Raw genomic sequence first — 21,744 nt, 5'->3', positions numbered from 1 at the left:
ATCTTGTTTCATGTTATATAGCACACTATCTATGCACTCTTGTATAAGATTAAAAAGTGCCATCTAAAATTCCTCAGTTCACAATATAGGCTTTGTTTGAGAAGGCAGAGCATATGGATGGCTGAGCTGTTGTGTTAATAAATATGGCAATGGTTTTACGGCAAACCAAAATGTTTAATTTGTCCTCAGATCAGCTACGATAAGGAAGGGGTCTGTAAAATGCAAATTTCCTCATTTTTGTCTTTTTAGTTACTTTAATCTTCCTGACCTTGAGAGAATCTTCTGTGCTAGTGGGAGAGGTAATTCACTTTAAATCCTTGCTTGACCCTCATTGGCTTATTTTTTTTTTTTTTAGTTTTTTTAATTCTAAAATTAATGAGCTAAGAAATGACATGAAACCACATGTTGGCTTCTTGAATGGCCTTCAAGTGCTGTAATATTGAATTATCAAATGATTAATTCACAAAAACAAACTGCAAAACACATGAAGCTGCAGATGGAGTAGTTCTGCTGTTTTTGAATAGCCATGTTTTTAATAATTTTGTATTATGGGGGTAGAATATGTTGTTTATTTAATGACAAGCAGGTCAGTAGAGGCTCCAGACACTGGAACTTGCTTTCCCCAGAGTAGATCACAAACAGTGGTTGCATTTAGCTGCTTGGGAAGAAGGTCTCACCATGCAAAGTGGGGCAATAGGCCACATCCATCTCCCCAAAGAGGAGTGTGCAAACAGTTGCATGAGGTACTCACCCCAGGGAAAGAATCAGTCATCTAATAATGAGAACCCACTGCAAGAGGGACAAATGGGAGCCCTGTGACGTTAGTTGTATCCTCTAAGAAGTTCCCAGTGATGACTTCCAATGGCTGGAACCATCACTCAGAAACAAGAATTGAGCTGGGTGAAGCCCTTGCACTGCAAGCAACAGAAGAGACAAGCTCCTTCTCCCACAAACAACTCCACACACTTTTCCACTCCACCCCTCATTTATGACTGAAATTTCACAGGAAAACAAATGTAAAACTGGCATTTTATTGTCCTTCAGATCTCTCTTTAAGACTCGGTTCTGCCACGATGCCTACAAAAACCGGCTGGTTACTAATGGCAAGACTGGTAGTGAGTTATGTTGTGTACAAAGTTAGTCTATACGAAAACATGCTTCTATGGGTCTGTCTTAGTTTTCACACATTCCTGTTCATTTCATCCATCTGTAGCATCTTGTCATTATCCAAGATTGTAAACTCTTTCAGCAGGGACTCTGTACTACACATCCGTACAGCGCCTAGCACAATGAGCCTGCTCCTCCACTCCACCTCCTAAATCACTGATTGGGGCCTCTTGGTCTGTACTGTACTGTAATACAAATACTCAATATCAGTGCTGCTCCCTAGAATTTCTATGCGCTACTAGATTAACTCTATTTCTATATGGGAGTTGACTAATAGTCCTCTCTGTATCCCTTTCATTGTGAGAAAGCAGTGTTGGGTGTTATAGGGAATCTTTTTGCAGTATGTTCTGAGATTTCATTCCCTGTCAGGGAGCAGTAAAGGAATATGGCTGTACTCCAGCCTAGACCCTAGAGGTGCTTTGGATTGCTTTTCTAGGGGACCTTGGTGACCAACAGCCCTGTCCTGAGCTGTCCTAAACCTTATTCAGCAGTTCATTGTTATTTAGATTTATATTTCAAGCAAAACAAAACTAAACACAATCAGGTTTAAAAATCCTGCTTTGAGTCATATTTGTAAACCAGTTTTCTCACTGGTTACTAATCGGTTTTATTAAAAGTGAAGGAATTTTAAAAATTTAAGTGGTTTTTTTTCCTTTTGTCACAACTTTTGGACAATAAAAACCTGCCAATCAGATTCAGTTTCTGCTTCTCAAACAGTAGCGCAGAGCTGTGATTTAACAGCTAGATTGAACTCCTATTAAATTCATGGGAAAACTCCTATTAACTGGAAAGGGAGGAGGAACTGAACCATGTTTGGATTTAAACAATCCCCGACATGTTTTTGCTAATAGAGATCTAAGGAATTTCCTCTACAAAAAAAACAGGGACTAATGGTGACACCACTGTAAAGATGTTGGGCTTAGTCCCAGCTAGTGATTCCATTAATTATGAGATCTTAGCATTGTTCACTGGTAGAACAAAAGAAAATGGCTGAAAGTGAGAACTCTTGGCAGTTTCTTGTCCATGTCTACTTTTTCTTAATCAGAAAAGATAAATACACAACAATAGGGAATTACCTTCAGACTAGTTTTTGCAGGTTCAGTACCTATTTTTCAGGGAAAGTCCTGGGCATGTTGAAGAATTTACTGGTTTCCCCTCAGTTGACATTAGGTGTTTGTTTTGGATTACAAAACACACCAGGCTGGTCTAGATGATGGGTCCAGATGATGAAGATGGAAAAGAAGCCCTTGAAGAATTCCACCATGATTTTAACAATTTCCATCCCACCATCAACCTCAGCCTAGACCAATCCACACAAGCAGTCCATTTCCTAGATGTTACTGTGCTAATAAGCGATTGGTCACACAAACACCATCCTATATCAGAAACCTACTGACCGCTATATTTACCTACATGCCTCCAGCTTCCATCCAGGACACACCACATGATCCATTGTCTACAGCCAAGCTCTAAGATACAACTGCATTTGCTCCAACCCCTCAGATAGAGACAAACACCTACAAGATCTCTATCAACCATTCTTAAAATGACAATACCCACCTGTTGAAGTGAAAAAACAGATTGACAGACCCAGAAGAGTACCCAGAAGTCACCTAATACAGGACAGGCCTAACAGAAAATAACAGAACACCATTAGCTGTCACCTTCAGCCCTCAACTAAAAACCACTCCAGCACATCATCAAAGATCTACAACCTATCCTGAAAAAGGATCCCTCACTCTCACAGATCTTGGGGGAAAAAGACCAATCCTTGCTTATAGACAGCCCCAAACCTGAAGCAAATACTCACCAGCAACCACACACCACACAACAAAAACACTAACCCAGGAACCTATCCTTGCAACAAAGTCCGATGCCAAATCTGTCCACATATCTATTCAAGTGACACCATCATAGGATCTAATCACATCAGCCATGCCATCGGGGCTTGTTCACCTGCACATCTACCAATGTGATATATGCCATCATGTGCCAGCAATGTCCCTCTGCCATATACATTGGCCAAACCAGATAGTCTGCAAAAGACAAATGGACACTCATCGACAGAATATAAATTCAAAAACAGTTGGGAACCACTCAGCCTCTGCCACTCAGTGACAGGCTTGAGTGAGTTCTTGCAACAGAAAAACTTCAAAACAGACTCAAGAGAGACTGAATAATACAATAACTTAGGTTGAACGGAGCGGGAAGGGTTGGGCCATTAAAAAGTTTTTTTTCTCCTGCTGATGATAGCTTATCTCAGTTGATTGGCCTCTTACAGTTGGTATGGCTACTTCCACCTTTTCATGTTCTCTGTATGTATAAATATCTTCTTGCTGTAAGTTCCAGTCTATACATCTGATGAAGTGGGCTGTAGCCCACAAAAGCTTATGCTCAAATAAATTTTAGTCTCTAAGGTGCCACAAGTACTTCTGTTCTTTTTTCTGTAGCTAGGTGTTAGCTATTGTGAAGTACAGGCTAAGATAATATAGGCGACTGGCTTTAGCTGTTGTGAATTTGGCATTTGGAATTCCTTGAGGCTTGAGGTATATGATTCATTGGAGGTGGTGGTTCTGTCTATTTTACTCACTTATTGAAGTACCTTTTTGGATGCATTTGTAAACAGAAACGTGTGTGCAAAGGTGGGTGACCTTGGACTTCACCTCTGTGCCTCAGTTTCCCCATGGATAGCTAGTGATAATGATACTGACCACCTTTGTAAGGTACTTTGTGATAAATAAATGTGGTTAGAAATCTAAGAACAGGTGTTTAGATAAAGATTGGGGCAAGGACTGCTGTTTACTATATGTCTGTACAGTGCCTAGTACAATGCGGTCCTGATTTGGGTGAGGGGTCAGGCACTACTGCAATATAAATGTTTGCTAATAATAATAAAGTCAGCATGTTGAAACTTGTTGTTTCTTTCCCTGCAGGAAGAACCCAAAAGGCTGCAGCATACGTTAGAACAAGTTAGTGATGACAACTATTTACTTGAAAGGTATGTATGAAAAGATTTTGGAGTGGTTTGCATAGCATTTTCACATAATATAGTAAAAAATTGCTGTCACTCAAGCAATATTTTTTTAGTATAACGATTAGCGCACTGGACAAGATAGTTTGAAAGAATTATATTGTTTGAAGATGCTACAGCTATTGTCAGGACACCGGGAGCAGGTGTGTGAGCTGTACAAAGTAGAATAGCAAAACACAAAAGGGGACATAGCAAAGAGTAATCACTTGCTTTAAATATGTGCTCTCAATATAAGTTTGCTCTGTAACTATTGCCTTCTGAGGCATGCTGGCAGAGGTTTTTTGGGTTTTTTTTGGGTTTTTTGTGTGTGAACACTTGGAGAGATGCTAAAGAATGTTTATGGCTTTATATCTCACACCTAAATATTTGCTGATTTTTATGTAAGGGAGGAGAACTTCTGAAAAGTTCTGCTGGTTAAATGATGTAATTGGGTGTCAAAGTCTCAAAATAAAAATTGATTTCACACTTGTGGAGTTCATCCTGTGAATTCGTCTCATGCCCAGTGTCCTCGCTCATGCAATTAGTCCTATCCAAGCCAATGTCCCGTTGTGAGTTCACCTCTGTTCTTGAGATCTTCAGTTTTATCTTCCAGCGTTTTTATGGTTTTCTTAAATTTATCAAACTTTGCAGTATAAATTCCTTTGTCAACTTCTGTTGATAAGAATCTCTCCTTATTCTTGCATGACTTTTGCTACTGTAATTAATTAATTTGCGTTATAGTATTTCCATTTTACATGCCAGCTTTTCAAGTATAGCCTCTGAGATAGAAGTTAAATTAGCAGAAATATGTTATACTTGTCACTGTTTTTTATGTCCATCAGTTTCTTTACCAGGCGTATTTGTCTTTGGTCTATAGCATCTGAAACTGAAAGGTCTAGTGTTGAAGCCTGAAATCTGCAAGCATCTGATTGCAGGATAGGAACTGTAATTTGGAATTCATTTTTTTTTTTTTTTTTTTTTTTTTTCCCTTCTAAGTGGGGTTGGATGCTGTGTCTCCCCCCCCTTCCCCCTCCCCCCATGGCATTTTTAAATAAGTAGCTCTGTTATGTACATATCAAAATGTCTGAATATAGTTTCATACTGATTATAAAAATGTCAGCTGAAATAGATTAAAACATTTTTTATAGCCATCAGATTGCTATGGATGTGGACAATAATATCGAAAAATATCGTATCAACTTGCAGCCCCTGGAATCAAAAGTGAAAATGTAAGTAATAGAATATGTTTAAATGATTCATCAATACAGTTAAGAGCGTTAAACTTCTGTTGAGCTGAATTCATATAGTGTTTGTCTTGGATTTCCAAGTAGTTTTAAATAGAAAAAATCTCGAGGTCTCAATTTAGTAAGGTAATTAAGCACATGAATAATTTAAGCACATAAGTGGTTCTGCTGAACTGGGGCCTTAATGCCGTACTTGTTACAATTGCACCAATTTTGTATTTAACCATGTAAAATTGAGGGACTATTTCAGAATCTGCTTGATAACTGTATGTAAAGGGAATTTGTACATCCCTAGAGGGAAACAGAAAACAGAGACAGGGAAGAAGGCGCCTTGTAGCATTTTTGGAACCTTAGAAAACTTAGGGTGCTTAAGTTTAAGTTGCCTCAAGTAGCCTCACTCGACCTTTTATGTGACTTCCGAGATACAATGCAAGTTTACGTAAAGAACATTATTCATAACTATATTTTCACACTGAATTTCACTTTCTACTGGAAAGCAAGGCTGAAATGTTTTTATGATATTAAAATATTAATACAATATTAAAATATTAATGGGACATGAGGTTTAAAATTAAAATCAAGTCAGTGTCATTTAGTGATGCAACTATTGACTAGATGCAAGAATATATATATATATTCTCAGAGAATTTTCTAGAAGATAGGTATGTCTGGAAAATTTAATATCCTCCCTTTACTGAAAATGGAAAGTGTTACGGATAAATGCATCTCCATGTAAACATAATGCACTGAACCATAAAACTGATTGAAGTGAATAAGATATCCATGTTTCATGTGTGAAGTTACGAGTTTTAAATCATAATTTTTAACTACTTCAATAACACTCAGAATTTGAAGTCTTAGTAGATTCTCTAAACATTTTCCAAATAATTGTATAAAGTCAAAACAAATGTACTTAGGTGTCTAATTCCAAAGTATCTACAGACTGGTGATACCATAATGGACACTATTTTGGGCCTAACCCGGCTTTCTAAGGACCTGGGTGTGACAAGGTCCTCAGGATGCAACCTGGACTGTGGGAGTGCTGAGCCCTTCAAACCCACCAACCCGGGTTATCCCCCACGCTGTGATGCTAATATTAAGTTCCAAGCCTCTGGCAGGCCCTGCACTTACATAGTCATCCACAGGCAGGGGACACAGCCAACTGACTTACTCATGAACCATCAATAGGGATGCTTCAGCCAGTTCCCCCCAACTCCCTACTCTTGCACCACTGAACTGCACCATCTTGCACTGGAGAAGAAAAAAGACCTACCTTATTTTCTGGCTATTTGTTCAAATCCCAGCAGGAACCACCCCCACCCCAAAAAGATTGCAGACCAAACCTCCCACACATCCACCTCCAAGGAGCTGAAGTTTCTCCCTCCCACCCATTACTTTGCACACTTACAGAGAGACGTGGAGACTAACAGAAGAGGGTGTAGGAAGGCAGGGAGACAGCACTACATTCCTGTTGTAAATTATTTGCAGCCTCATCATACTCTAAATCTCTGTTCCCAGAAACTAAAAACCAACCACTATATGACTGTCTTTAGAACGTGGGTCAAGGGCCCTACAGACCTTTTGTTCACATTGTCCTGGGAGCATTTCCTTAACTTACCTCTCTTCACACCTAATGTCACTTCCCCCCACTGCCCAGTTTATATCCAGTTGAGAAAAATGTAGGGCTAGAAATGATAAGCTCTGTGAAATAGCTCTTTGTTTATTGTATTTTATGGAGTACCATGCAGTAATGGGTTCGAGAGACTGGCAAGGAAGGACAGCACTGCCAGGATCTATTTTGTCATAACTAGACCTGGGGGAAATTTTTTGATCAAAATGTTTTTTGTAAAACCAAACCAAACAGCATATAATTCAGTGCCACCAAAATATTTCATAAATTCATATAGATTAATAAATTGTTTTTATAAAAATATCTACCTAAAATATGGAAAAATGAAATATTTCACGTTGATATTTATAAACAAAACTTTGATTTTTTCAATTCAAAACATTTTTGTTTAAAATTTCTTTTTTATTTTTAAAAAATTTAAAACAAAAAAAATGCTTGAAATCTAGATAAAATATTTTCTAGAAATAGGAGTAATTTATTTGGTCCTCTGATCATCCCTGTTTCTTGTAGGCAACTGAATGTTCATATCTATGCAAAATTATACCCAGCACACTCTGTGTTCTGAGATTCCATGTCCAGAGACCTTGCCACAGAAATGTGCTTCGAAATCTAAGTATTCACTGTTTTTTAAAAAATTTTCTTGCTCTCACACCTGTGAATAAATCCTTAAGAACATTAACCCAATGTAAATCAATAGCTATGTCTTCCTGAGTCTGCAGGTAACCTGTAGGTAACAAGAGCTGTGGGAGATGTAAACTGTAGCCATGTTTCTCAAAGGGTTGTTAACTCTGAAACCTAAAGATCAGGGCATCACAGAGAACAAAGACATAGACACAAGAATGAACTTAAACCAGCAGGTGGTCATTTATTAAACTGAACAGTAAATGGGGGCTGACAAGGCATTAATTGAGTCCCATGAGAGGTTAAATGTGGGTTCATGCTATACAACCAAGGAATTAGGATTGATCCCCTTAATCATTAGTTTGGCTCACTCCATTGCTGAATCCCACTACCTTGTCCTTGCGAGTGGGAAGGAGGGCAGATGAGGAGAGTTCACAGTTCACCACTACCTCCTGGCTTCTGTGCTCAGGTTTTTCACAGGAGCTGGGTCCCTGAAGCCTATTACTCACACGGGACACCAGCTGCAAGTGGTACCTATATTAGACTTTCAGTTACCTCCACCCCTGCAAGTGATGTCCCTTACCTTTGTCTCCATCTACCACACCTCCAGGATCCAACACTAGTCTTGCTCAGAGGGAAAAATTCCTTCCTAAGGAAGGATCAGGGGTTCTCATTAGACCTCCAGCAAGCCTGGAAATGCAGCTGTGACACATCTACACCTTCTACAGGACCAGGTGGGTGGGGAAGCATCCAGGGGCAAGAATGGGTGCTAGGTACTTGGAATGCTTAAATACAGAGGGGATGGGAGATTTGGTGGAGCCAATCAGCTCCTTCATGCACCTCTGAATTAACCAGTGGGTGACTGGGGGAGGAGACTCCAGCCTCCCCCACCCCTACCCATGCATGATCCCCATGTGCATTGTGAGCAGGTGGGAAGGAGAAGGAGAGGGAACTTGGGTACCAGAGGTCACACACTCCCTCTGAACCAGACATCCAGGATGGCCACTCACTTGCTGGTCTGATCAAACACACCCCTGCTGAAATAGAAGGGATGTTTTAGTAGGCAGAAGCAGCTAATGTGCTTATCACACAATCCAATGTTCCTCCTGTGTCCATCTCCTCAGGTCACAAAATCTTAATTGCCTTTGTACTCTGCACCTAAACCCCCCAGCCTTCTCTCTGACAACTTCTGTGTTGCATTTATATGTTGTTAATAAAAAAAAAAAATGAAAGTGAGGGAGTATAAAATAAATTAATGTAATATCAAAATAAATAAAATTGTACCGATTGTTTTCATAGAATATCAGGGTTGGAAGGGACCTCAGGAGGTCATCTAGTCCAACCCCCTGCTCAAAGCAGGACCAATTCCCAACTAAATCAACCCAGCCAGGGCTTTGTCAAGCCTGACCTTAAAAACCTCTAAGGAAGGAGATTCCACCACCTCCCTAGGTAACCCATTCCAGTGCTTCACCACTCTCTGAGTGAAAAAGTTTTTCCTAATTTCCAACCTAAACCTCCCCCACTGCAACTTGAGACCATTACTCCTTGTTCTGTCATCAGGTACCACTGAGAACAGTCTTTTGTTTTTTTTAATTTTCACACCCAATTAAATTAAAACCTCCATTGTTTTAAATGCAGAAGATGTTATCAATAGCCTGTTAGACTAAAACAGATAAATAAGGAGCATTACAACAAATTTAGTATCGACTTTCCGTGGAGTACATAGATCATACGTGGCATGCATTCAAACATTTCACATTAAAGCTATTACTTTTCTAGAAATTTTTAATGACTAATATTTCTTATAAATCTGTCTTTCCCCCCGCCTAAATGCATAGTTGATATCACACTGCCATCTGGTGACAAGTACAGCAACGGAGATATAATTAGGAACAGGGAATCTGAGTATTTGAAATCATGCTATAAAAATAAAATTTCACTTAGAAAGCAAAGTCTTTTGCTTATTTGTATTTGCCTAGCACCCAAAATCAAGTATATATTACATGGTACTCTCATAAATTAAGACGTTAACAGTCCTGTTGGAAATGCCAATTCCTGTGTTTTACTAAATTTAATATGAGAACTGTATAAACTTGTTTCAAGCTGAAAATTTGGAATGAAAAGCTCCTAGTGTAACTGTGGAAGGAGGAGTCTGCCAGTGTGGTGCTTCTCTTCCAAAGACAAATTCAGCCTTAAGTCAGAAGTTAAGTTTTTGCTAGTCTACATCAGAAGCTTAATGTTCTTTTAAAGTGTGTTGTGTATGACTCTCTGTCCTGCTGGTGTCCTGGCTAGGTAAAATTACAGTGAGAGACGTATATGTTGAAAAAAAAGAGAAATTACTGCAATGAGAAAATGCGCAGGCTGATCATACAAATTATCCAGTAGAAATGGACTATAGCTCTTATTCACACTATAGCTCTTATTCACCCCCCCAGAGAAAATCTCCTCGATCTTTATGAAGTGCTGGATGGAGAACCTGTTTATACATATTCACCTTTATTTTGAATTGCAATCAGTATTCAGCGAGCATGGCGCAAATACCTGCAGCATCAGGATTTGCTGCACCAGGACCACCTGGAGAAGCGCAGTCCATCACCACCTTCCTTGTCATCTGACAAAATGAGCAGTTCGATCAGCATGAACGCTTTTTCCGATGGCAGCACTCCTGTAAGTATAGTTTCTCTCTACAACTACTTCTTTGCTGGGTTCATCAGCAGGCATTGATATAAATGAACTATTCAAGTCAGGTGGGGGGAATTTAGGATTAAGCTTTTGACTAATTACAAAGTAAAAACTTTTAGAGTGACAGAATTTCATGGTTTCTCAAACATGCATTAAGGCAAAAGTGTTTAAACAAGTAAGATTGCAACTGTGCATCAGACCTTTTTTCCCAGAGCCACACAAAGCAACATTGATTGCTAAACATTTTAGGTGATGTTAGCAGCCACTGAAGGACAGATTTTCATTGATACTTTGCTCTCCTGAAAAAAGTATGGATCCTTAGTTAAGCATATCCTCAGAGTTTTGTGTTTGTGTTCTCTGGGAGAAGGTGAGGAAACCTGGTGCTGTTCTGCAATATAAATGTGATTCCCATGCTGCTCTCTAAAAGAGGTATATAAGCCAATTTAATGATCATGGCTTTGGAAGGAATATTTGATCCTCTTCAGGGGAGATTATACACACTTTTCTAAAATGTGGTAAATCAGAGAACCAAATGCAATATCTAGCACTCAGGAACATTATGAAGAATTGTGACCTTCTCTGGAACTCTTTGGGTCTAAAAATAAATGAATCAATCATACTGATCTGTAACCTGTTTCAAATCTGTGACAGATTACATTGATTTTGATATAACTTTTACTAAACTGATTCAGAATGAAAACACAAACAATACAAATAGCCTCCAAAAACATGCAGGAAATTGTAGCCTATCATGCCATGCCAGGCCTTTCAAATAGATCAAGGCAGGGGGCATTCTAGCTTTGGCTGCAGTGGTGTCCTCTAAATAGTGGGAAGTATATATGGTCAGGTACATTGTATATTGCTTCTCAGGTCATAATTTTGGTGACCTCAAAATTCACCAACAGACATGCAAGAACTGGTTTTCCAATCACAGGTAGATGGAAGATACTTAGCCATACTTATATGTGAATTGTTACTTGTAAGTTTAACCATGACTAGATTTGGTAAAAATTTACATTCAGGTCTCCAAGACTCTGAAAATCAAGCAACAGAATTTTGTATAATCTGCTACCTTTTGCACAGAAACAACAAAATATTATAGTATTAAGCACACAGCTCTTCTGAAGGGCCCTTTTTAGCCTACCAACTACATTATTCAGATAAACTTAAACTAAATAAACTGTTTCCCCTAGCCATTGTCTTCTGTGACACCATAGTGAGTTAGGATATTTTAAACCTGACAGTTTTCAATAAAATATTACTGTTTTATTTTTGGATGTTTTCTATTCATACCTAGAGGCGACATTCTTAGTATAAGACCATACTGCAATACTGAGTTCTGAATGTAATATAATATGCACTAAATGGGTTATTATCCTCTATTAGATAAAACAAATGTAGATCTAGTTTGTGAGACACTAGAACATCACTGGATATTTTATATAGCCATTTCTTGATCATGCTTTACTGTTGTTGAAATACCACAAGATGGCTCTCTTCTTCCACACAAGAACATTTTTTTTTGGTTTAAGGGCTTCGTTTTGCAGTGTGGGTGGAGGGAGGGAACTTAATCTGGAAAACTACTTGTATTGCTTTCATGTCTTTCAACAAAATTAGCACATTTTGAATTTTATTATTTTATGTGGAAAATGAAGCATGGTCACTAGTGTTGCTTTTGGGGTTTTTGTTTTTTTTAAAGAAATGCTCACTTCAGGAATTCCAGTCCTCTGTATACTTGCCAACGTTAGAATAAGGAAAGAGGAATCATTTTCCTTGACTTTTGATAATGCTAAGACTCTTCTATTGTTTCCCTTTAAGAAAACGAAATCTGTTTTCTGAAGGTGAAGGACTAGCTGTCTATCTTAGGTATAGTACTTATAAGGACCCAATTACCAAAGCATTTGCGCATCTCACAATCTATTAAAATAGTTATCCTATGAGGTAATAAAATCTTGTTAAAGAAACTGCCAAGGAAAGGGGGTGATCCAGGCTGAGAGCAGTCACTATATTTAAAAACTTGTTAGTTTATTTTTGACTTCCCCCTTTCTCATCTTACCTATTTCCCTTTTTTGCACCCCCTGTTGAAAATCAGACGTGAAAGAGAGCAGGAAAGAAACATTAAAAGAACTGAAAAATGTGGAAGGTAACAGTCTGGTGAAAAGGTTACCTGAGTTGGGGGGGGACCCCAAACAAAAACCACACACACAACTGGTCAGAACCTAAGATGTGCATTTGAGATGGATTGGCTGGGCATTGCCTCATATACACAGTACATATTGCAAAGTGATGTATCCAAAATGTGCATAAACTGAGTGAGGATGACTAACACTTGTTGAACCTCAAGTTCAGATAGTAATTAGAATTTATAATTTGAATTCATCAAATATGATACTTCCTTCTTTTGGTCATAGTTAGAACCAGGAATACAGAAACACAAAGCAATAATTAAAAAGAATCATTAAGAAGTTATGGGAATTTTGGGGCAAAATAATGAGATTAATTTCTTTCTCTAAACCAGCTGCCTCGACTCTGATTTAGTGGGTTGAAATTCTCTTCAGTCAATCATATCACAACTTTTATTTCTAGTGGGTTTTTATAAGGGTGGTTTTTTTTTTTTTTAGGCTATTTGGTTTTCATAAGCTTAGGAAAGCCAGTAAAATTGAATTTGCCTGAGGGTAGTATGATGTGCCTGACATGTAATCAATCATTTGATCACTACTTATTGATCTATGGTGACGTGAACCCTCCTTAACTGGATTCTGATCGTGCACTATTCAGCGAGCTGTGGCTTAGCCTAGTTTGCTGTGGATAACCATATACATTTTGTCTCTGAATTGAATCTGTGTCACTCTGAATCTCAGCAGCTTGACAAACCATTGATTAAAATGCCTTTAGTTCTATGCAGTGGCACTTGTTTTGGACCAGCTACCTTCATTCATGTATTCAGAAAACTCTCATATCAGTGCTTCACTTTAAAACTCATGCTATAGAAAGGGAACTATTAAACGGAGGAGGAAACTCTCAATCTTCAAAGAGTTATGTTTCTAACTTCATTATCACTGCTCTTCCCAGGTACATGTGTTTATTTCTTTGTTTGATAAAAATGTATATAAAAACTGCATATGTGCTGACTGCATCCTCCAGCCTTCAGACCTTGCATGTCTTCTTCAACTACATTATTTAAGAAAGTATCCACAGTGGGCAGTGAGCCAGCTATACATGCAGAAGACACTGTGTCCCTGATGTTAAAAAAAAAAAAAAATACTCATCCTCCTCACTAAGCCAGTCAACAAGCTTTGTTTATATGGCATTTTGCCACTGGAGCCAGGGCTACTTGCCTCAATGGCATTTCAATACCATTGCCTCCAGGTGTGCCCTCTCCTCCTTTTGGCTGGCTTATAAGAAGCAGATGGTTCTAAGGGCCCCCATTTATTTTTTTGGACTGCTGCCATCTTTGTCCTCATTTCTTTTGGGACCAGGGCTGGTTAGAATGACAATTAATGAAAGGAAAGGCTTACCTCTAGGGTTTAAGAGTTTTAGTCACAATAACTTTAGTTAAAACTTAAAGATTATCGGTAGTCAGAAATCCAACCTTTCTGAACTTCTTATAATTAAAGATTGCACATTTTAATGAAATTGTGTATGCAATGTACTTCAAACTTCACAGGTTATTTACTCCTTCATACAAAACATATGTGAATGGTGCACATGCATTATGAAGAGAGGCTATGTTAACATTTTCTGGCACACAATAATTGTGAAATCACAAACTATCTAACTCTTAGTTCTTGGATCTATGCAAACAGATATAGTGTGAATGATTTATGAGGCTTGACACAAATATTTGAACAGTTTCCTATGTATTGGAATTTTCTATATTTAGTAGTATACTTTGTAGTATAATGCCCTCCCCCATTAAGAAATCTACTTAATTGGGACCCCCCATCAAATCTACAAGTTTAATTTTAAAATCTTACTATACATCCATTTGTCTTTAGACACAGCACAAAAGAACTGAATTTAAAACTTTTCACAGTGGAAAGCAACAATAATCTTCTATCAACCATACACTCCAAAAAGGAACATATCAGAAGGGTATGAAAAGAAAATATTTCCATAATTTAGCCTATCAGGAAAAGGATTGCTACCCCTGCCCCGCCAGCCAAAAGAAAGAGAGAGAATGTTATGTTTGTTCTGAGGGCTAACAACAGTCTCTGGCAGGCCTGATTTAAATCTAATGATGATAAATGGTAAAGACTGCTGCTTAAATAGAATGATAATTCTACTTAATTGGAATGCCTTCAAGTGACACATGTGCTACACCAGCGCTGCCAAGCGGGGTGCCCCTCAGCTGGAGATGGACAGGCAACAAGCCTCCATGAGATGATCCAGCAATGTCAGCCTTATTGCAGCTCTGTGTGATCTCCCCAAACCACAACTTTTACTGTTATAATAGATTCTGTTGATATGAGGTTGCCACTTTATTTAGGGGGAAAAGCCATCTGCACTGGGTCTCTCCATTTGGCAGTTTCTATATTAAGGACCAAATTGAGCCATTCCAAGTAATTTTGGTTGACGACCATGGTTCTGATTCCAGCTATTGTAGGAAAATAAATGTACTTCAGAATTCTTCAAAAATCAGACCCGTTTCAAAACCTCCGGTGCATGGCTAAGATCTTAGTGATGTAATCACTGGACTTTGGCTCATTTCTGTCCTTTGCATTTATGGAACATTATATTTACAGCAGAACTTCCATACAGGAGAATGCATGCTTTAACTTTACACTGTATTTGCATTTTTCAAAGAAAAACCTTAAACTACAGAAATTATACACCTGCATACTTCAACTGGGCAGCATGTGTTGAATATGGAGTTCAAACGTATAATAGGCATCCTTCTTTTCTGCCATTTAATGTAAAAGATTCCAACTTGATTCAAATGTAACTTTTCAGTTGCGCCCCAATAAATGTAGTACTGCTGTAAGTGTGTCAAAGTCCAGGATGTCACTTCTTAGAATTTTGTGGACAAACTTGGACAAATTTTTGTTGTAAACTTCATCTAATTTGGTACATTTATTTAATCTTTTATTAAATCTTGTGCCTAAATCACCACTCTGTTCACTGTTCTTATGCCAGTGTGATTCCATTCCCTTTATCCATGGTGGTGTGCTGTACCTGTGCATGGTAGTAAGGTCACATCCTGTATGTCAAACATTCTTTCTGTCTTTTAGCCACCTCCTTCTCCAAAGCTTACCTTGTTAGAATGTTGGGCAGGAGTCCTTGTAGGAGGATCCCAACCAATCCCTTCCTGGTTGCTTGTATAGACTCTCATTAACAGCACTGTTACTGTATGGCATACACGTCCTTGGCACTTTGCTACTCTTCCTATTTTTAGGAGGTGGCTGGTATATTTTTGCCCTGTGAACCTTGCCAGGAATGTGAAAACTCAGTTAATCAGCCATGCGGGGGTGGGGGGAATCTCCTCAAAAAAAGGCTGATCAGACTAGCTCTGAGTATCGCTAGTACTTTCCAACACCTGCCTTAGATACCTTCCCCCACCTCTTCCAAAACATATGATTTGATCCTGGTCTGACTGCAGGAAGGAAATCTCCCATTGATTTCAGTGGAGCAAGATTCAGCCTATACAGCTGATCAGGAAGGCCAGAGGGAACAATGGATCAAAGTATGAGAGGCCTCCCACAATAAGGCCTCTGACTCTCCCTACCTTAATTATCTCTGTAAGATGTGTTTCCTGAAAATTAAGTCTCTTAATAAGAAACCACAGGTTTTGCAGAAGAGATTGCAGACACGTTCAAAGACTTCAATAATTATAAATTACAATCTTTTTAGCATTAATGTTTGTATTAATGAGTAACATTTGGGAATTATAGCCATGAACTCATTATAGCCGTACAATTAATAACTTTAATAGGATACAGAAGAGTTCATAACTGATTTGAATGCTAAAATAATGCAGGGGGTGAGATTGTCAAAGGATCCTAAGGGAGGCATGCACCCAGATCACAGTGAAATTTGATAGGAATTCAGTGCCTAACTCCCTTGAGCTCATTTGAAAATCCCAGTCACTGTTGGAAACAATTTTTTTTCTGGGTTTTGGCAGAAAAATGGCACACTGGGGACATGGCTTGAAGGAAGGATATGGGAGTAGGATATGAGAGGGGGATTTTCTGCTAAAACTCTTTTCTCATAAATCTATTTGCATTCTGATTAAGAACTGCTTTTGCCAAACATGTAGATGTAATACTTGATTTTTTTTTTCTTACTAGTTGGATAGGACCTCCATTGAACATCTGACATTATTGTACTGCGAACACATAAATAATGCATGAGCAATCTTCAAATCTGTAAAAAAAAAAAAAAAAAAAAAAAAAAAAATTAGCAGCAACATACAAATTAAAGTTTGATTAAAAAGGGCAATTATCCTTAAAATAACACATTGCATCTAAATCATTTGTTTCTCTTCACTGCAAAAACGGGTAGGTAAACAGTTCTTTCTATGCTCTGTGCCTGAAAATTCTGCATTTTCCCCCAAAGTAGGTGGCCAAATCTGTAAATATTGAAACTACTTTGTTTAAAACTGATTCTTTCTAACATGCAATTAAAAAGTTAAGGCTTGATAATGCAACTTTTAGCAACACAGTGGACTTTATTCATGGGATCCATCCATTTGAGTTCTGTAACTAATAACTACCTAGATAAATAAGATTAGAATGACCTTTAATTACCTTTCTGGAGGCTGGTCTCTATGGGTAAATGTGCTCCTAGAGAGGCTAAACCCTTTATAAAGTTTTTCTTTGAGAAAAATGTTAATGCCAAACATTCTCATAAAGAGCCTTCCTTTACATATGGTTGCAGTTGTGACCTATTTTACGGATGACATCATTTAGTGTCATGTGACTCTTTAAATGGTTCAGTCTCAAAGACATAATCTGTCAGAGCCAGGGAGAGCCTGCTCTCTGCTGTGATAATCCTCAATAGGCAAGCAATGGCTGGTGTGTGTCCAGAGTTTTTCCCAGCATTGGTGGGTATCCTAGATTATTTGTATTTCACTTTTTAATTTGAAACACTGGCATGGGAATGAAGTAAATTTGCTTCTTTGGGAAGAAGCAGCTTGTTCTGTGCATATTTTAAGCTAGTTGTCTGGCATCATATGTTCCAACTCAGCAGTTGAGTCTGTGCTCTACAGTTTCTGTGGTGGCAAGTGACAAAACTCAGTCTATAGGCATTCCAATCTCCACCTTTTTGTAAACACTCCAAGATTTCTGCTCTCCAGTCTCTAGGCCTTTTCAGACGACCTCTTGAGAACAGAAAGATAACAGTAGCCCTTTTGATTTTTGTGTGTGTGATTCTTTTCAGATAAGTTAATTCTACTGACTAGCAGCGTATGGATTTCTCTCAAATCAAAGTAAATAATTTACTCTCAAATGGGCAAGGCTTGCACTCTTTGGTACCATGGACAACTCTGGACAGCACACAATCATGTGGACGTGTGGCCAGGACAAATATTCTTATAACATACATTTTAAAAATATTCCTGTTTTAATTCCCTAGTATGTTTACATGCAGATGAGTTCAAAGCAAAATGATATGCTTTCCGCAGCATCTGGCATTAAAGATTTCTCTTAAACTCTGAAATAAGATACAGTGGGTTTAGTAATTATCTGTAAGAAGGAATATAAATGTTCACAAACCAGAATATAACAATGTATTGCATTTTAATATGATTGTGTTCCCCATTTAGTGACTTCATTACTGCCTAGAAATACTTAAAAACATGATTTTCTGCAATAGAATAATGCTTCATCTGATATTGGTGTTGAATGGAATTAGTGGAGAATACCAAAAATAGAATCCAACGTTTATAACTTTATAAGCAGATGAAAAGAGTTTTTGATTCATAGCAATTGTCATATTTAATATTGTCAGTTCTTTGACTTTTGTTTATGCTGCAGGAAGTAACTTCTAACACTTGTAGCAAAAATAACTAAAAATACAGCATCTGTTTAAAGTAACATAAGATGCCTCTGTAAACACGATTCTTAATTCTTTGTATAAAATTATTCTGGGCAGTAAGAATATGTGGCTGTTACTTAAAATATAGTAGCCAGTATTTGATGATAGAACAAATCGAACTAGGAGGAAAGAGTTTTGAAAAAATAGTTTAATGGTCAGATAGAATGGTTCCACACAATGGATGATACAGAGAATAGCATAGATATGTATGCAACTCTGAGTATCCATAATCAGGGTACGTATCAGATCAAATGTCTAATTTTGTAACTGCTGTCCTTTTGCACAGGTAAATCCATTACACTTACTTACAAGTCACAAAATAATTTGTCAAGATTTTTGTAGCAACTGGAAAAAAATAAATTTGTAGAGCAGTTGAATAAAACAACAAGAAATTTCCTTTTCCTCCCTAGAAGTGTTTATTTTTAAAAAATTTAAAACAGTTATGTAAATACAATTTTGCTTGCTAGATCCCATTACTCAGTGTGTGTGTGTTCAGTTTCCTTTACTACAGGTTTTGTAATATTATACAATTTGGATAAAAGTCGAGCTTAGTTGCCTAAATACTTACTAATTGGTGCCTAATGAATAATTGAAGAATAAAATGAGTATACTTTTCCATTAAAATGTCTCCGTGGGTGCATATCTTCATATATAAAGTCAACTGTTCATAACATTTACTTTACTATGTAAAGACTTGTAGATGGAACAAAGCAAAAATCAAGTCAACAATGTTATCATCTGCTGCTACCTGAAAGTTATTTCTCTTTTGGGTAGAACTTAACACCTCTTTCAAGTGCTGCCAGCTGTTTAATATTAGTTATAGTTAAACATTTATTTATATGTTGATGACATGTTATACACCTCATTTAATACTTGTCACCTACTGTCATCTGAGATTGCGCCTCAGCACTCAGCCGTGGAAAGGTTCAACTTAGTGTGTTGCAAAAAGTCCTGTGCAGCATTGTGCATTTTCTGTACTTAATTTGTGTCACCTGTTTGTCACCCCTAGGGCTTAAAAATAATAATTTAATCTTCCTAACATCATATATTCATAAATTGTGTCTGCATTAGCGATAATGATCTTGGCTTTATCTGCTGCAGTGCGGTACTACTTAGAAGTAGGAAGAAAGGTATAGGGTGAAATCCTGTCTCCCATGAAGTCGAGCAAAACTTCCCTTGAGTTCAATAGGACCAGGATTTCACCTCCTGGAGTTTAAAGCAGAGGACTGGGAGTTGGGATCTCTCTTTAAAGGCTTAAGAAATCAAAGGTAATGCGTTAGAACAAGGAATAGCTGCAATTATTTCCGTTTCGATTGATTGTTTTGCTTTGACTTCTGGATGCAGTGAATTTTTTTTTCTTCTGCACCTTTCTATAATCTCACTACTAAGCACCTAAAGCTCATTTCTGTCTACTTGCACTTGCTACTTTCACTGTAAGGTCCTCAGGGCAAGCACTGGCTTTTTTGTGAGTTTTCTTTCTAGTGTGTCTAGCATAATGGGTACTAATCTGACTAGAATCCTTAGGCACTATCACAATACAAATAATAAGAATCTTCATTGTCTCGAAGGGGATATTCCTTCGCATCATCAGAAACTGCCAACTAGATTTTTTTCTTTTTTTTTTTTAAAAAACACCCTACTTCTACTTCCCCGTGCACCTGCGCGCGTGTACACACACACACACACACACACACACACACACACACACCCACCCCCCTATTAAAAGAAACTTTCTGTGAATCAAAATATTTGATTGAGAAAATGTCTTTATGGCTCACTGCACTCTACTGAAGGGGTAACATTTTTGCTCTGTTCTCTAACAGTGACCCTCACTATCTCAGTTATGAGTGAATCATTGATTTGGACGTTCTATATGTCACTGCTGTCTTCACTTTTTAGCCCACTGGGATAAGTGGTTATTAGAATAATAGATTACCAGAAGATTATATTTATTCTAATATATATTATGAATACTAATGAAATCATTTCATATGGTGACCTTAAAATATTACCTGTCTGGTATTTATGCTATACTGAGTCACAAATGTTTGGAAGTATCTCAAAAATATTAATGAGAATTGCTTTTTATATATTGTACAAATCAAACTGTGCCAGAAAAGTCCTATAATTTGCTGTTTTAGTCTGGGAGCCCACATCTAAGGAGTGAGTATATTACTGCTTATAACAGCACAGACGAGTACTCAGAGCTTCACAATACATAACCCAAGAATCTTATAAACCCAGTAACAGACATTATGTAAAAAGGAGGGGTATGGCAAGAGAGCAGGGAGGAGCTTGGAGGGAAGATCTGGAGTTAATGCACTTTAGTGACTGAAAGTCTAATTTGTGTAACTATCCACCATGTGCATTTATCCACGTGAAGAGTACCGTTGATGTAAATTGGGTTCCTCACATGTAAAGTTAAGTATGTAGGTAAATGTTTGCAGGGTTCGGCCAGACTGTTTACATGCAGGGGCAGTGAGGAGTCATTGGATGTGGTGGGGTATCCAGTTATTTAAGCAATAGTTATCTTAACCAATCAATTTTTTTTTTACATGCAAAAAGGTATCTAAAATGGATCATGAATGTAACTATGGGAAATGCAGTGTCTTTTGTCAAAATCATTAGTTCAGTAAATCTGTGGCTAGGGCAGAAGGTTAGGAGGAGTTCCTTTTAAGAAATATTTACCATTTGCACTTAATAAAATATTATGTAAAAATGCAAATCTTTGCATTTTGCTCTTGAATAATATTATTTAAGATAGGAAGAGAAATCCAGTGTCAGAATGAAAGAAACTTAATTAGAAATCAAATGTTTGATTCTGCTAGGATCGTTAATTCATAGGACTGGAAGGGACCTCGAGAGGTCATCGAGTCCAGTCCCCTGCCCTCATGGCAGGACCAAATACTGTCTAGACCATCCCTGATAGACATTTATCTAACCTACCCTTAAATATCTCCAGAGATGGAGATTCCACAACCTCCCTAGGCAATTTATTCCAGTGTTTAATCTACCCTGACAGTTAGGAACTTTTTCCTGATGTCCAACCTAAATCTCCCTTGTTGCAGTTTAAGCCCATTGCTTCTTGTTTCTATCATAGAGGCTAAGTGAACAAGTTTTCTCCTCCTCCTGATGACACCTTTTAGATACCTGAAAACTGCTATCATGTCCCCTCTCAGTTTTCTCTTTTCCAAACTAAATAAACCCCATTCTTTCAGGCCTTCCTTCATGTTCTCAAGACCTTTAATCATTCTTGTTGCTCTTCTCTGGACCCTCCCAATTTCTCACATCATTTCTTGAAATGCGGTGCCCAGAACTGGACACAATACTCCATTGAGGCCTAACCAGCGCAGAGT

The 21,744-nt window shown here is 37.9% G+C and overlaps 1 protein-coding gene across 1 annotated transcript in view; it reads left to right on the top strand.

The window, feature by feature from the left end:
* Positions 1-4,094: 4,094 nt before the first annotated feature.
* The window catches only part of IQCJ (IQ motif containing J), a gene marked incomplete at its 5' end in the record, with an annotated part of 272,628 nt that continues 254,978 nt past the window's right edge, over positions 4,095-21,744 (top strand). Inside the window, 3 exons of the mRNA XM_032764825.2 lie at positions 4,095-4,165; positions 5,326-5,406; positions 10,189-10,339. Of these exons, the coding sequence (XP_032620716.2) occupies positions 4,095-4,165; positions 5,326-5,406; positions 10,189-10,339 (303 nt within the window). The remainder of the gene's footprint in view (positions 4,166-5,325; positions 5,407-10,188; positions 10,340-21,744) is intronic.

This window comes from Chelonoidis abingdonii, chromosome 8 (genome assembly GCF_003597395.2).
Source record: "Chelonoidis abingdonii isolate Lonesome George chromosome 8, CheloAbing_2.0, whole genome shotgun sequence".
Lineage (NCBI taxonomy): Eukaryota > Metazoa > Chordata > Testudines > Testudinidae > Chelonoidis > Chelonoidis abingdonii.
The sequence above is the reverse complement of the archived record's forward strand: the minus strand, read 5'-3'. Positions and strand labels throughout refer to the sequence as shown.